The sequence below is a fragment of the Sitophilus oryzae genome, unplaced genomic scaffold (genome assembly GCF_002938485.1).
Source record: "Sitophilus oryzae breed Bouriz unplaced genomic scaffold, Soryzae_2.0 scaffold_1494_pilon_pilon, whole genome shotgun sequence".
Lineage (NCBI taxonomy): Eukaryota > Metazoa > Arthropoda > Insecta > Coleoptera > Curculionidae > Sitophilus > Sitophilus oryzae.
This window is the reverse complement of record NW_022146163.1, coordinates 1,812,095-1,828,100: the sequence shown is the minus strand read 5'-3', so window position 1 is coordinate 1,828,100 and position 16,006 is coordinate 1,812,095. Positions and strand designations below refer to the sequence as shown.

The following is a 16,006-nucleotide window of genomic DNA, read 5'->3' as shown; positions in this document are numbered from 1 at the left end:
AAAAAACCTTCGTAATATCTAGTAAATTTTCGGTAATTTTATTGTTTGTTTGTATGTTTAGTTGTGATGTAGTAGTCCTCAGTCTATTCTGCAACTGATGTACATATTTTATGTACACGGTTGAGAGTAGTCTGAATCTTAGGAGTTAATTAATGTTACCTTTTGTGTGTCTTTGTGGTCAGCGTCTATAGTTATTTAATTTATGCTCTGAGTTAGAACATTACTCATTATATATAGGTAGCCGTGAGTATATCGGCAGATGTTTCATATTTATCACATTGTGCTGCCTTTGTTGTGTTATATTTGATGTTAGAGGCGAATTATAAATTTGCGTCTTGTAAAATTTTTGTCCTATTGTGTCGATAAATTCGTTTATTGTCTCTAATCCGGTATTTTCATGTAAACGTGCTATACGAGTATATCTGTCATATCCGGTGATTTTCCTTAGTGTTTTATTTTGTAACCGTTGTAGTCGCAGTCTTTGTTTATTTGAGATTTTAATCCATACTGGGTATGCGTATGTTAGGGTAGGCCTGAGTATAGTTTTATAAAGCAATATTTTATTATATACCGTCATATGCGATCTAGGTGACAGTACACTGATAGAAAGGTTTATTTATTATTAATGAACGTGCTTAATTGTTAAGCCATGACTGATTGAAATATGGCATAATCAACGTGTAATTATATTTAATATACCATGGATCAAAACGGAATTGTTTAATTATAAAACGAGTACTTGATTCATTAATAGCTAACTCGAGTTCCTTAGAAACAAACTTTGTATTAATATTAAATACATCTATATTTTCAACAAAATACTCTTTGTTTAAAATAATTATATCTTATAAGCCTATATTATAGGTTTTTCTAAGTTAATTTTAATTAAAACAATGTGTAAAATTTATTTAACAAAATATTTATTAAAATAGAATGTATAAAAAACACAAAGAACAGTAACTTTTACCTGAATTATCCTATAAGGTAATAAATGCAAAACAAATGATATAACATTTAAAAAATATCCATCAAATCATGTAAATCTTTTATCACCCGACCATCTAAACCAATTATGCAACACTTCTTCGGGAAACTCATAGTCCGTTATTGATTATACGCCTAAGGACAAGGTTAATGGCTTAATGGCTATCTCTTACGCTCTCAACAGTAAACACATACAAAATGAATCCGCACAAGTCAGAATGACGAACTGAAGAACCATCACCGAACACCAATATAGATACCCACACAAACCGCAGTGAAACCAAAATTCGGGAATATCGCCTATGCTTATTTTTTAAATGGAGTTAAAATCGTCGTTCTATCTTAAACGTAAAAGACACGACTAGGACGCGACGCTATAGGTTTGCTATAGGCATTACTGAGAATTAAAAATTCCTAGATTACAATATAGTATCTTTGTTTTATTATAAATACAATGGAGCTTTCATAAATTTATGTAGATTTATTGGTGAGACAGGACTGCTATTTATTAATCAATAATGCTTAGATGCCAAAATAGTCTGTTTGATCTAGAGAACATATTCTTTAATAATAAATACATAATATTATTATGTATATTAAATAACAATATATTGGTTTAATAGTTAAATAAGATAAACAAAACTGTTTTTTAGAAATATATTAGATTAATAACAAATAAATCAGTAAGTAATAAGGGGGTGATTATTAAATAGTACAGATATATGCATATGCATGCATATCTTTTAACAATTTACTATTTAGAAGCCTAAAATATTAATATAAAATTAATTTTATTCATGATAAATAAATACTATTGGAATCCATGACGGAATAATAATAAAGTACTTTTTTCTATCAGTGTAAAGAATACAATTTCTGTAATGCTGCGTAAGTCTGTTGTATTATGGTTGTATTCTATAGGTCGTATTTGATACAAATGACAGCCTCTTGTCAATTTTAATACCAAGATACTTGACACAAGATTTTGGCTGAATAGCTGTATCATCAATTTTTAATGGTTCATAGACAGTTATGTTACTAATTTTCTGTGTAAGAAGTAATTGTTCCGTTTTTGTGGAATTTATCTTTATTTTCCATTTTTCGAAATAAGGCAATAGTCTCAATAGGTGGTACTTCAGTTGTTTATTGGCAATATTCACGTAGTAAGAGGAAGCATATAAAACAGTGTCATCCGCGTATTGTCCAAAGTTTATATTTGGATATCGAGGAATGTCAGCGGTATATAAAGAATATAGTAGTGGTGCGATTACTGTGCCCTGTGGGACACCAGCGCGTATAAGTTTTTGAGAAGACAGAGAATTGCCCACCCTCACTCGGAAGTAACGACCTTGGAGATAGGATTTTATTAAATTTACAATATGTAGGGGATAATTATGTATAAAGAGGAGCTTGTAAAGAAGACCTTCATGCCAGACAGCATCGAAGGCCTTCTCCACATCCAGAAATAGGGCTAAAGTAGACTGCTGTCGCTGAAATCCCGTCTGTGCATCGTGTATCATTCTTGCCGCAAGTAGAGTGGTGTTGTGTCCGCGTCTGAAACCGAATTGTTCACTAGCCAATGTTTTGTTATTTTCTCCGTGTTTTGTTAGTTCGTGTAATATAAGTCTTTCAGTTACTTTTGGAACTGAAAGTTTTGGTTTCATGGGAACCGGTGTTTCGACGTAGCTGGGCCGTTGCTCTTTTGTATTTGTGTTCCTATGCTGTGCTGCGGCCCTAAATAGGTCAGATGACGTGACATTAAACCATATTCGCAGGTTTCTGAGCCAGGATATTCTTCTCCTTCCAACAGATCTTTTTCCTAAAATTTTTCCCTGGATTATGAGTTGCAAAATCTCATACCCTGGATCTCTCATGATATAGCCGAGATATTGCAATTTTCTTTTTTGTACTTTCTTGAGGATCTCTACGCCCTTCCTCATTCTTCTCAGAACCTCCACGTTGGTTACATGTTCTATCCATGGTATTCTCAACATCCTACGGTATGCCCACATCTCGAAGGCCTCCAGTTTCCGCTCGCAAAGCTCGTTCAGGGTCCAAGCTTCCATACCATACAAAAGGACTGGGAATACATAACATTTGAGCATACGAGTTCTCAGATCTAGGCTCAAATCGCCTAGCTAGAGCTTCTTAATCTTCACAAAGGATGCACGGGCCTTCTCAATGCGAATCTTTATTTCTGAACAATAATCCGCGGTGCAGTCGACACTTGTACCCAGGTAGTCATACCTCTCTACTCTTTCTAGCTCCTCGCCTTTCGCATACAGATGTTCATTGGGCACTCCAGTTTTAGTGACAATCATGTATTTGGTCTTCTTAACATTGAGTGTCAGACCATATTCTCGACTAGTTGTGATGACGTTATTTAACATATTCTGAAGGTCTTGCATGTTTTCAGCGAGAAGGATTGTATCGTCCGCGTAGCGCAAATTGTTCAGTGGTATGCCGTTAACTCGTATTTCACCAGCATCATTTTCGAGGGCTTTGTTAAAGATTTCCTCTGAGTAGACGTTGAAGAGGAGTGGTGAAAGAACACACTCCTGTCTACCTCCTCGTTTGATATCCACTGCTCTCGTCAGTTCAGATTGGACGCGAACAGACGCGAACGGACGTAGATCTCGATAATAGGAACTAATCTTCTCTTTACTGTTTTTCAAATAAGTCCAAAATAATCGAGTTATTTTACTTTGAAAATTTCCAAAAAAATGATTTTTTGCTAAAATTTTGAGAACCACTGGATCTTTTCTGGATTTTCTTTATTTAAATTTAATCTAATACTTATGTTTTCATATTATCAAGAAATTATGTTTTTTAACTAAAAACTAAAAAAAAATTAGTTTCGAATTTTCAATTTTTTTTTTCGCGAAAAAAACTTCATGTTTCTGGGGTTGAACTATACTACCAGTTAAAATATTTGCACTTATTTCTGGGACACCCTGTATAGTATTAGCAAAAAGTTATAAAAGATGCGGGAATCAACAAGTTTGTTTAAAGGCTAAACAGTGATTAACTATAATAAGATATTATATAGTTAATCACTGTTTAGCATTTAAACAAAGTTTCTACAAACGGTGCAAGTGGGCATCAGTGTTTAACGAGAAGAAAACAAAATTTATGGAGTGGTTAGACAGGGATTTTGAGAAGAGAAGATGTCTACAAATAGATTCTGAGAGAGGGAAACGATACAAGTTTGAGGAAGTAGATACATTCACATATGTAAGAGCAGTATTTCTAAGGAAACCAAATGTCAATCACGAAAATATATGGCAAGAATAATGGCAGGAAATAGATGTGTTAGCGCTCTACAGAAAAGTATTAAGAGTAAGAACATCTCTAGAAGTTTAAAAATCAGAATGTATCAAACAGTGATACGACCAATAGTGCTGTATGCAACGGAAAGTTCGAGGCTAGAGATATGGGAATGAAAGATACCGAGGAAGATTTTTGGATGAAAGAAGATAGACAACATATGAACTAGAAGAACAAATGAAGAACTAAAGCAACTATATCGGGCACCGAGTATAACGGGAGTAACAAGAGCACAAAGACTGAGATGGCTGGGACACATTGAAAGAATGGCTGAAGCAAGAATTCCTAGTATGATAATGAAACGTGAAAAAGGTGGAAAGGGAAGGAGGGGTAGACTGAGAACCAGAAGGAAAAAAGATGTTGAAGAGGACTTGAGAAGGATAATAGTGGGTGGGTGAAGCATGAAGGCGAAAGACAGAAACAAATGGAGAAAGATAACCAATCAAGCCATGAGCCTTTTAGGCCTTTAGAGCTATTATATTATATATAATTTTAGATTATAATCGTGTGCAGGAACCATGTTTATAACTTTTTAAATTTGCGGTATTTTTTGTGATTTATGTATTCTTATAAATATTAAACTGTAGACTCGGGGATTAAGCAGATATAAAAAAGTATCAATGGATATCGTAAAAAAAGTATTGTCATGCAACGTAAAGGTTGTAAATAAATAAAAAATGTAATATTTTTTTGCGTATAGATTACAACAAATGATACAATTTTCCGACAGTAATAAGTAGGTACATTAGTGTCATGCATTTTGAAATATTAGGGCTAATAAAATAAATAGAGCTAAACAAAATTTAAGATTATTATTCTCATCTCGTTTTGATTAGTTTCACGTCATATACGGGAAACGAATTTGAATATCGCCAAAAAATTAATCTTATTATTTAATTGTTTGTTTGTTTTGAAGCTAGTGATCATCATCATCATCGTCATTCTCAGCTTATTCAACCATTTCCAATTATAGTGTAGCCTCCCACACATTTAGGTACTCTCTTTGTAGTTGGGCTCATATTGTTTTCTATTGTTGGCTATTCGGGCCCAAGGTTATCCCTGCTAATTTCCTAATACCATGGTCCCATCTCAAGTTCGGTCTTCTTCTAGTTCTCTTAATTCCTCTCCTTTACAACCATGCTGTAATTTTTGTGGTCCATCTGTTGTCCGTCCTTCTTGCCAGGTGTTCTGCCCACTGCCACTTGAGGGATTTGATTCTGTGGATGACATCTATTACCTGGGTCTTTTGTCATATCCACTTTATTCTTTTACGGTCTTTTTTGGTTATTCCCACTATATTTCGTTCCATTGTGCGCTGTGCGACCTGCAGTTTCCTTATATATTATATATATGTCCGTTTCAAGTGTCCAGGTTTCACATGCATAGGTCATAACAGGTAGTACACATTGGTCGAATATATATATATATATATTCATCCAAACTCAACTCGCCAGATTGGACTTTAAATTATTTATATTTTGTGACGGGGATTCGTTACAATTATTTTGTTGGGTGTCGAACCATAAACTTTATGATAAAACTCGAAGAATTTCAACAAAACACTTTTATTAAACTTTACGTTTCCGTGATAAACTAAATCATGTTTTTTCTACCTACTGTCCCTCGATCTTTTTTATAATGGACTCGTCCAAGCGGTCCGAGAGGGGCCCTATAATAATAATAGTTCTCTGTTACAATTTTTAAATATAACTTGGTAGAAACAATCTTAAAGAATACTTACTACCTATTTTGATTTTTTTCGTCTGAATCTCTTAATATTCTAAATGAATACACTTTACTTATTAAATAAGTATACACATGGCATATATATGATTCCAAAAAACGGCGTCAAATTACCTTTGAAATGACAATCGTCAGAATCGATCGTCGTGTCAAAAAATTGTACGAGTATCTAAAGTTTTTTTCATCTAAATCGATCACCGTGTCAAAAAATTGTACGAGTACCTAAAAATTTATTTCGTGCTATGATTTCGTTACAGAAGTACCTAAAGATTTTTTTCATCTAAATCGATCGATGGGTCAAAAATTACCTAGAAATTTACGTAAAAGTACCTAAAAATGCTTTTCGTCTCAGAAAACAGATCGTCGTATCAAAGAATTGTACGTAGAAATACCTAGAAATTTATTTCGGTACTATGATTTCGTTGTAGTAGTACCTAAATTTTTTTCGTTTAAATCAGTCGTCGTATTTGTGTTTTGACATTATTCCATACAAAATTACACTCTGAGGGTGCATTCACACGCAACGTAGTTTTTGGGCTCGTATAAGCGGTTTAATAAATCTATAATATATATATATATATATATATATATATATATATATATATATATATATATATATATATATATATATATATATATATATATATATATATATATATATATATATATATATATATATATATATATATATTTCGTATGGCGTATTAAGAGTACACATGATATCAAGAAATTTAAAAAAAATCAATACAATAATACAAACAATTTAAAGATCAACAATTAGATGTGTAAGAGACATATCACAATGTAACAGTAAAAACGAACAACAATAAATTTACACTACAAGATTTAGCTCTGCGATCCATTCTATAGCCTCCAGGTCATCCTCATGAAGACGATTTAAAGAGAACTGCGCCTTTGTTAATGGGCACTCTGTTGCGATATGAAAAGGTGTATGTTCAGAATGTCCGCAATCGCAGTTAGGGCAGTCGGTTAGTCCCCATTTGTGTGTCCAGAAGCGGGTTCTGCCATGGTTAGTTCTGAACCGATTGAGTGTTATCCACGTTTTTCTTGGCAAATTGAATCCGAGAGGGCAGAGTACTGGGTCAGTTATCAAGTGATGAAGGTCAGGATTATTTTGTGACCATTCATCTCGCCAGCAGTCTTCAACCCGAAAGTTGGAATTTAGTAGCTGCTGCCCTAATACCCATGGCGGTTTTCTGGATTTCAGGCGATTCAAGAAATTTTCGCAATCATCATGGATGGGCAGATGAACATTGCTGGTGCACTTTTTCCACTCTCTGACTAGGGCCGCCTGTCTTCTCAGATGAGGAGGAGTAATGTTTGATAATACAGGGAGCTACTGGATCGGAGTGCTTCTGATAGTGCCCGTTATAATTCTCATCGCGCTGTTAAGACGAGTGTCAATAAGATGAGTATGATTGCTATTTATACAGGGCAGCAATATTCTGCCACCGAATATGTGAGGGCCATTGCAGTTGTTTTAAGTACCCCCCTGGTGTTTGCTCCCCAGCTGATACCTGCGATCTTGTGCAGTATATTATTTCTAGTATTTATTTTTGCAGCCGTCTTGGTGAGGTGTGGCTTGAACGTGAGAGACCGATCCAATGTGACTCCTAAGTATTTTGGGTGAGAGTTGTATTTTACCAGTTGATCCCCAAATTTGACTTGCGGCACATACTTGGCTTGTAAGTTGTGAAGATGAAAGCACGAAACCTCAGTGGAACCTCATGTTTGGGCGAAGCCTCCAGTTACGAAAATAGTCATTTAACCTCTGCAAGTCATCTGACAGAATATTTTCGTCTCTAATGAAATCAGTTGTTTTGCAGGAAAGTGCAATGTCATCTGCGTATATAATTTTTTTGGAGACTGTAGCAGGGAGGTCGGCGGTATAGATATTAAAAAGAACAGGGGCAAGTACAGAGCCTTGCGGGAGACCATTGTTGATGTTGTAAGTGCTACTTTCTTCTCCTTTCAAATGCATTTGGATATTTCTGTTCGAGAGCATGTTGTTTATTAAATTGGCCAACTTTTTCAAGGGAAGATTTTTATGAACTTTGATACCATTCCATCTCTCCAGACCGTATCATAAGCCGAAGTCAGGTCGACGAAAACTGTGATAGTTTTGAGACGGGCTTGGAAAGCCTTCTCGATATGCGTAGTGAGCGAGAGGACTTGGTCGCAACAGCTTCTGTTCTTTCTAAAGCCAGCTTGTTCGATGGGGATATGCTCACTTACTCGCTCTGAAATACGATTAAGGATTAACCTTTCGAGTATTTTATAGCACACACTCAGCAGCGCGATGGGCCTATAGTCAGCGGCTAGCTTTCCTGTTTTACCCGGTTTCAATATGGCCACGATCTTAGTCTTCTTGAAGGCTTTAGGTAAATTCCCGAATTCTAATATATCATTGAAGAATTTAGTAATCCACTTGACTGTAGCAGGGCCGCAGTGCATAACGAATTCAGGGAATATCCCATCCAGACCCGCTGCCTTCCCAGACTTCAGTTCCTTCAAAGCCAGAAGGGTATCTTCAGCTGTAAAAGGTATGGAGAATTCAATGTTCTTGTTTAATGTAGCCTTGTTTGCATAGATCTGGTTTTTGATATGCTTTGTGTGCTCCTTGTTGGTATTAGCGGATCTTCCAGTAAGCTCAACTATTCTATGCGCGACCCTGTTTGGGTTTATAGGACAATCAGGTGTGGATGTTAGTTGTGGGCCAGAATTCAATCTGCCAAGAAAGGACCAAGCTCTTCTGCTAGAGTGTTGGAAATCCATACGTTCTACCAAGTTATGCCATTTCTCTCTTCTTGCAGTGTCTAAACATTCCAACAATTCGTCTGCATCTTCTGGAAGTGCAACAAGAGGAAGTAGCAGAAGCCAACAGCAGCGACATCGGGAACTTTGCAAAGAGCTGGAAGTGCTTTAACGCAAAGAAAGAATGAGAGGAAGGTTTGGTACAACAATACAGGGTTATCGCAATGGGCCCAAGGCCTCCGAGTGAGGGGTCAAACATGATCCCAAACGCCAGCAACCTAACCTAACCTAACCTAACCTGTACCTTACTTTAGTTTTTGCTAAATTCAGTTTTGAGACCTACTTTATTGCTGGCTGTATTTAGTTCGTTAATTTGTGTTTGTATTTTTTCAGGACTATTGGCAATTTGGACTATGTCATCAGCGAATCTTAGATGGTTAAATCGTTATTTTCCATATATTTTTAATCATTTGTTGGTCCATTCTAGTCGACGGAAGATTTCTTCTAGTGTTGCTGTAAACAGCTTTGGGGATATTGCGTCTCCTTATCGTACTCCTTTGTCAGTTGGAAACTCTGAGGTAGTTTGATATATCATTACTCTTGCTTTGGCTTCTTTGTATATATTGGCGAGAGCTTCTTTGTAAGGCATGTGGATACCTTGATTCGCTAGGGCTTCTATTATTGCCTTAGGATATATCGAGTCGAAACCCTTCTCAAAAATAAAATAAAATAATGTTTATAAAGGCTATAAGCGGAAGTTGGTATACTTTTATTCGGCTAATAGGTTTGTTGACTTATTGCAAATTATATGTATATCTCAATAATATATTACTTCTATGATAAAATCTGCCAAAATATTTTTATTGTATTTTTAATTTACACGATATTTTTTTTTGTGATTTGCTTATATATGCTAATAAATTTTAAGATATAGGCTTAAGGATCATATAGATATAGAATAAAAGTATCAATGGAGAATTGTAAAAAAATATTGATATGTTTGACGTAACGCTTGTAAATAAATAAAAAAATATATATTTTTTGTATTGGTAATATTGACACAAATGAATTTATTGATATATACAGGGTTATTCAAATTTGACCTCAACCATTGGGATCCCAAAAACTATAGGAAAAATGGGGGATCTATTTTAAGGTTTCTGTATACAGAAATCCCACAAACACTGGACAATATTTAAGTTGTTAAGGCAGGTTCATTCAAACCATTTTGAAGCAACTAAGAAAGGAATAGTTAAAAACTTTATGTCATCCAGCACACAACATATATTATGCAGTGACCAAGCATCACTAAATGTTGAATTAAATAATATTAAAACGGATTTGCTTCAGAATGGTTACTCAGAAGAGTAGAATGGTTACTCAGAATGTTTCTGAAGAATGGTTACTCTTATATCAAATTATAAAACTGACCCGTTGGTTCACCGACCTGAGGAGGATGCTCTCTCTATTTTTCTCTTAACTATTCCATATGTAAAAGGAACGACAGAAAAGATCAGGCGAATAGCCAAAAAGTTGTTGTGATTAAAATTCTTCTCAATCTCTAGTCTTCTCATCTGGATCGACTCTAAGAAGCGTCCTAACAAAAACAAGGCAGGGAATCATTGATATAAGAGAAAGACTGCATGTACAAGGTATCTGAATACGTCAATCAATCCTAATTTATGTCATACACTAAGGCTGTATTCCGTTGCAAAACTAGGCGAATCAGACCGGTAAACTACGGTAAAGAGCAGTTCCTGAAAAACATCGGTTTGGTAAAATATTGGAAACGTCAAATGTTGACGTTTTCTAAATTTCAATACTTCTATTATAAAATTTATCTTTTATGCATTTTTAATGTACCTATATCTCTGCTTTTACGTTTGCTTCTTCTTTTCAATGGAGTTTAAGATTGCAAAGTACTTAAAACTGTTAAACTCGTTAGACAGCCCAAGTGACGATTTGCAGGTCCAATATTAAAACAGATCAATAATAAATAAACAAATCTATTAAATATTTATAGTTTTCTAGCTTACAAAATATTCACGATTACTTGTTGTCTTGTTTTTCATGTTTTCTTTAAATGTTCCTGACTTTGAGAGACAATGGCTACATGATAAGTTTAAATGGTCCTAAAAAGTCATTCTATTTAGTTAATAAAATTTATTTACCTTTACTGCCTACCTCCATTGCTTTTGGATGTAAATACAAAATATTATTACAAATTTTAGATATTAAATGAGAATTTTACTCGAACTTCCAATATTTGCTTGATTTCTGTCAAATGACATTGATTGACAAACAAAACCCGAAAAACCAGCCTTCTCGCGCTGGTTAGGTTTTCGTCACTGCACTGCAAGAAAATCTACAAAATAAAATAGTTATTTTTTCATAGTATATCAAATATTTTCAAATTTTATCCATTAAAAATAAGTTGTTTTGATTTCACAATTCTGAATTTATTATTAGCACTAAATGTTATATTCTTATAAAAAATTGAACAACAATTTTATAATATATTTATCGCAACATGGTAACAACCTACACTAATGTTGGCCGACTGATAGGAAGCAACAGAATTAATATTCATAATCTGCTTTCGTTGTAATTAGTATATCGTAGGATACTGGAGTGGCGATAACAATTTGATGAGTGAATCAGCTGTTAATATAAAGTACAAGAATGGAGTTTATAAAAGGTACGGTAATTTTGTTATCCGTTTATTAATTACAAAACAAAAATTTATACTTCCTTTTTAATCCTATTTTTTTTCTTTTATTAAATTAAGAACATAAACGTTGGTATGGCATTAAACAAACAATATAACAATGAATATCCCTAAGAATTTTATTTCTAATTATTTTTAAATTAATAGTTCGCAGAAGAGTGCATGCATGCGTTCGCGCCATCCTTTTGAACAATAATGCCTACTTGTAGATAGAACTGGAACAAGTCTGTTCTAAAAAGACTTAAGTCTCAAGTCTTAAGTTATTTCTAAAATCAAAATAATTTAAAGCTTAGTCAAATTCAACATAAAGTTCAAATGATTCAAGTCTTAACTTCTTTGACTTAAATAATTTTATTTGAAGTCCAGTCATTATTGTAAAGACTTAACTCAATATAAAGTTATTAGTCTTTTTATGGTGCTATTTCAAAATCAAAATTGGTTGTCATTTCCGTTGAAACAGGAAGTGCCCGAAAACAAATAAATGCGTCAATCAATCCTAATTTATGTCATATATTAACATACCAAATCTCGCTTTTATATCTGAAAAAAATAGTTATACAGGGTGGCGCCTCTCATACGCCGCGGAAGCTCCAAGGAGAACGGTAGTTTATATCGAAATAAAATTTTGGCAGCATATGTACACTGAAAGCATGTTATAAAAATATATATAATTATACAGGGTGCCACAAAAAAAGTTACATATCAAAGTTGTGTTTTTTCTAATGGAACACCCTATATATTAATTCATTTTCGGATTCTAAGAATAAAATAAAGGTGAGTTTTATTAAAGAAGCATATACCAAAAATCTAAGGATTTTGACATATTTCACATTTTGTAAAAATGAAGAGGAAATTTTAAATTTTGATAATAGCTACCTAAATTTTAGTTGACCTTGTATAGCCTGATATTTAATTACAGTAACCATTGTACGTTAAACCAAATTAAAATTTGACCCGAAAAGTTATACAGGGTGAGACAAAATTAATATGGAACATTAGTCACTTTTAAAAGTAAGTTACTCCTTTATTTTAACTGGAACACCCAGTATATTTTCCGGTGTTCAATTGGGATTTTATATATCTTCAAAATATTATTAATGTTTGGTTTGGTTTGGTTCCTCAGACAAAGACTTTCCTAGATATTTTAGATAGATTCCTAGATATTTTATTTTTTATGATTTTGCGTCAGTAGATCTTTATTATTTGAAAAAATCTAGGGTGGCTGTGTGATATACATTTTGTTAATTTAACAAAAATTAAGGATTGTACTAGTTTAAAACATATTTTAATTATTACAGAATTAAAACCAAATATAAACCTATAACTATGTGACAAAAATTAGCTAGATGAAATCAAATGCTCAAAATGCTTCCTTTTCTGTTAACTGCATAAAATGATTGTCTTTTCAAAAGGATCTTTTCATTTTAAAAAGCATATGTGTAGTTCTATCTCGAAGAGCAGCTACAATAATTTCTCTCATGTTGTCAACAAGAGTTGGTCGAGGTTTGTAAACACTGTCTTTAACATATCCCCATAAAAAAACTCAGACTAGATAAAATCAGGAGCATTTAAGTATTCTATTAATTGGCGAATGCACACCAACTAATAGAATCAAATCAATTCTCTCTGATGTAGCATAAGTTTGCATTTTCGGCAAGTTTCTGAGATTTTTTTTGTTTCAACTGATACCAAATGATAACTAGTTGTTAAAGTTGGATTAATTAGACAGCTATGTTGAAGTAACGTCAGACCGAGCGTCAGACATATCACAGCCACCTAGATTTTATCAAATAATAAAGATCTACTCAGATCAAATCATGTAAATGAAAATATCTATAAAATCTTTGTTTGAGAGGTAGGCAACCTTAATAGTATTTTGAAGAGACATTTGGACTCCATTGAATTTCGGAATAATATACTGGGTGTTCTATTTAAAATAAAAGAGTAACGTGCTTTTAAAGGTGACCAATGTTCAATATTAATTTTGTCCCACCCTGTATAACTTTTTGGATCAATTTTTAATTTGATTCAAAGTACAATAGTTAATTTAACTACATATTAGGCTATACCGGGTAAATTCCAATTTAGGTAGCTTTTATTGTAATTTAAAAATTTTTCTTTATTTCTAGAAAATGTTAAATATGTCAAAAACCTTACATTTTAGTCATATACTTCTCTTATAAAACTCACCTTTATTTATCTCCTAGAATACGAAAATCAATTAAAAATATAGGGCGTTCCATTACAAAAAACCCAACTTTGATATGTAACTTTTTTTGGGGACACCCTGTAGGACTCTCTATATTTTTAAAAAGTGTTCTGAATTGACCTACATATTATGCTCACAAGATTTCATTTCAAACTCAAACTGTCGTATATGAGTGCCACCCTGTAGAGGTGAGCCACTTTTGAAACGCACCCGGTATATAAAAATTAGATTTTGATTAAGTACGTGATGAGCGTAGTATTCCTGCAGCCGGATGCTGTACTATTAAATAAGTTTATGTTCATATAGAAGCTATGGAAGCTCTACGCAGTGTTGCAGGGCCCTGTATATGTCAAAATAAAATAATATGACCCAGTTGTATTCTTTTATGAGTTAAATTAATTATATATAGTATTATTTTGGGGTTTTCTAGAGGAGATAATAATAACAATTCCCTAATTTAATCTAATAAAAAAGCAATGATTGATAAAAATATGTAATTAATAGGCCTATTAAATTTACGACATTAAAATTATGATTTTTTATATATACGTATTTACTTTAGTAGAGTGTCTAATTGATTAGTTTTTATCAGAAATATTGCATTACAAATTTGCCTATAGGGTGGCCAAAGCATTTCAGCAATGAATATATACAAACTTCCTGCATTTATTATTATATTTATCAATATAACATATACATAACTTATGTATAATTTTTTTTTCTTTTTCTTAAACCTTTAGTATATATAATATTAATAATATTTTTTTTCCGTTCTTGGGTATGAGGTTTTTTTTATTAATTGAAAATGGAATCTTTTTTTTTATTATGCGACGTTTCGCCTCATCATGGTGGGCTTTCTCAGGCACTTTATTCTTGAAGCCGCAGTCGCCTTGCTACCACCAGTCTATATAGAAGAATGTGTTTTTTTTTCCGTTCTTGGGTATGAGGTTTTTTTTATTAATTGAAAATGGAAACTTTGTTTTTTATTATGCGACGTTTCGCCTCATCATGGTGTGCTTTCTCAGGCACTTTATTCTTGAAGCCGCAGTCGCCTTGCTACCACCAGTCTATATAGAAGAATGTGTTTTTTTTCGTTCTTGGGTATGAGGTTTTTTTTTATTAATTGAAAATGGAAACTTTTTTTTTATTATGCGACGTTTCGCCTCATCATGGTGTGCTTTCTCAGGCACTTTATTCTTGAAGCCGCAGTCGCCTTGCTACCACCAGTCTATATAGAAGAATGTGTTTTTTTCCGTTCTTGGGTATGAGGTTTTTTTTTATTAATTGAAAATGGAAACTTTTTTTTTATTATGCGACGTTTCGCCACATCATGGTGGGCTTTCTCAGGCACTTTATTCTTGAAGCCGCAGTCGCCTTGCTACCACCAGTCTATATAGAAGAATGTGCATTACATATGTGTTGTATAAATAAAAAATTGTAATATTCCACAGGAATAAATAAAACAAAATATTTGATTAATAATAGCACTTGCCAAATTTTACACCTTAAAAGTTGATTAATTAATTTTAATCTTAATTTTTTTAAACCATTATTTTTTGACATTTGTCTTTCTGCAGTACCGTAAAATGGGGTGAATAGAAACATAGGGGTGAATAGAAACACAATTTCTGAAAAAAATCAAATCACGATTAAAAATATTCAAAGTAAAAAGAGTCGACATATCTAATTTTTCTATCATTGGTAATACACAATAAAATGTAAAAACTATATTTTTATCTGTGGCAGGACTGTTTCTGTCAATCAGCTGATCAATAAATGTGAGATGGATTTATCACCTATTTTGTATGGCGCGAAAACTTTATAAATAAAATATTTATTTTTAAAGTAATACTTAAGCTGGTACATGTAAGTTGTTATATTATATGTATTGTTAATTATTGCTAAACCTACTTAAATATGTAATAATTATCTGTTTCTAATCACCTTGTTGGAAATAGAATAGATAAAAACCTTAACATCAATGTGTGTTTCTATTCTCCCGAATAGCAGGTGAATAGAAACACAAAAGTTATTTTTATTTAATATTTATATGCATATTTTTCAAAAATCAAATTATATGTATACGCAAAGAACAAACAAAGACCCATGTTTTAAAATATTCGGGAACATAATACCACATTTTTATCAACCGGTATATCGCTAATAGCCTACGAAACTGTTTTTATTCACCCCATTTTACGGTACTAAAATCCATTATTTACCTATAGTGTGATGCTATT

General features: G+C 33.1%; 1 protein-coding gene across 3 annotated transcripts in view; it reads left to right on the top strand.

The window, feature by feature from the left end:
* LOC115877488 (uncharacterized MFS-type transporter C09D4.1) overlaps nt 1-16,006 on the top strand; it is a 78,372-nt gene that overhangs the window by 21,675 nt on the left and 40,691 nt on the right. The window contains exon 1 of one of the 3 annotated variants that reach the window (XM_030893672.1): nt 11,470-11,527. The exons of the other annotated variants lie outside the window; for them this stretch is intronic. Within the exon in view, the coding sequence (XP_030749532.1) occupies nt 11,512-11,527 (16 nt within the window). The 5' untranslated portion in view covers nt 11,470-11,511. Of the gene's footprint in view, nt 1-11,469; nt 11,528-16,006 lie in introns of those variants that run through there. 3 annotated transcript variants of the gene reach the window in all.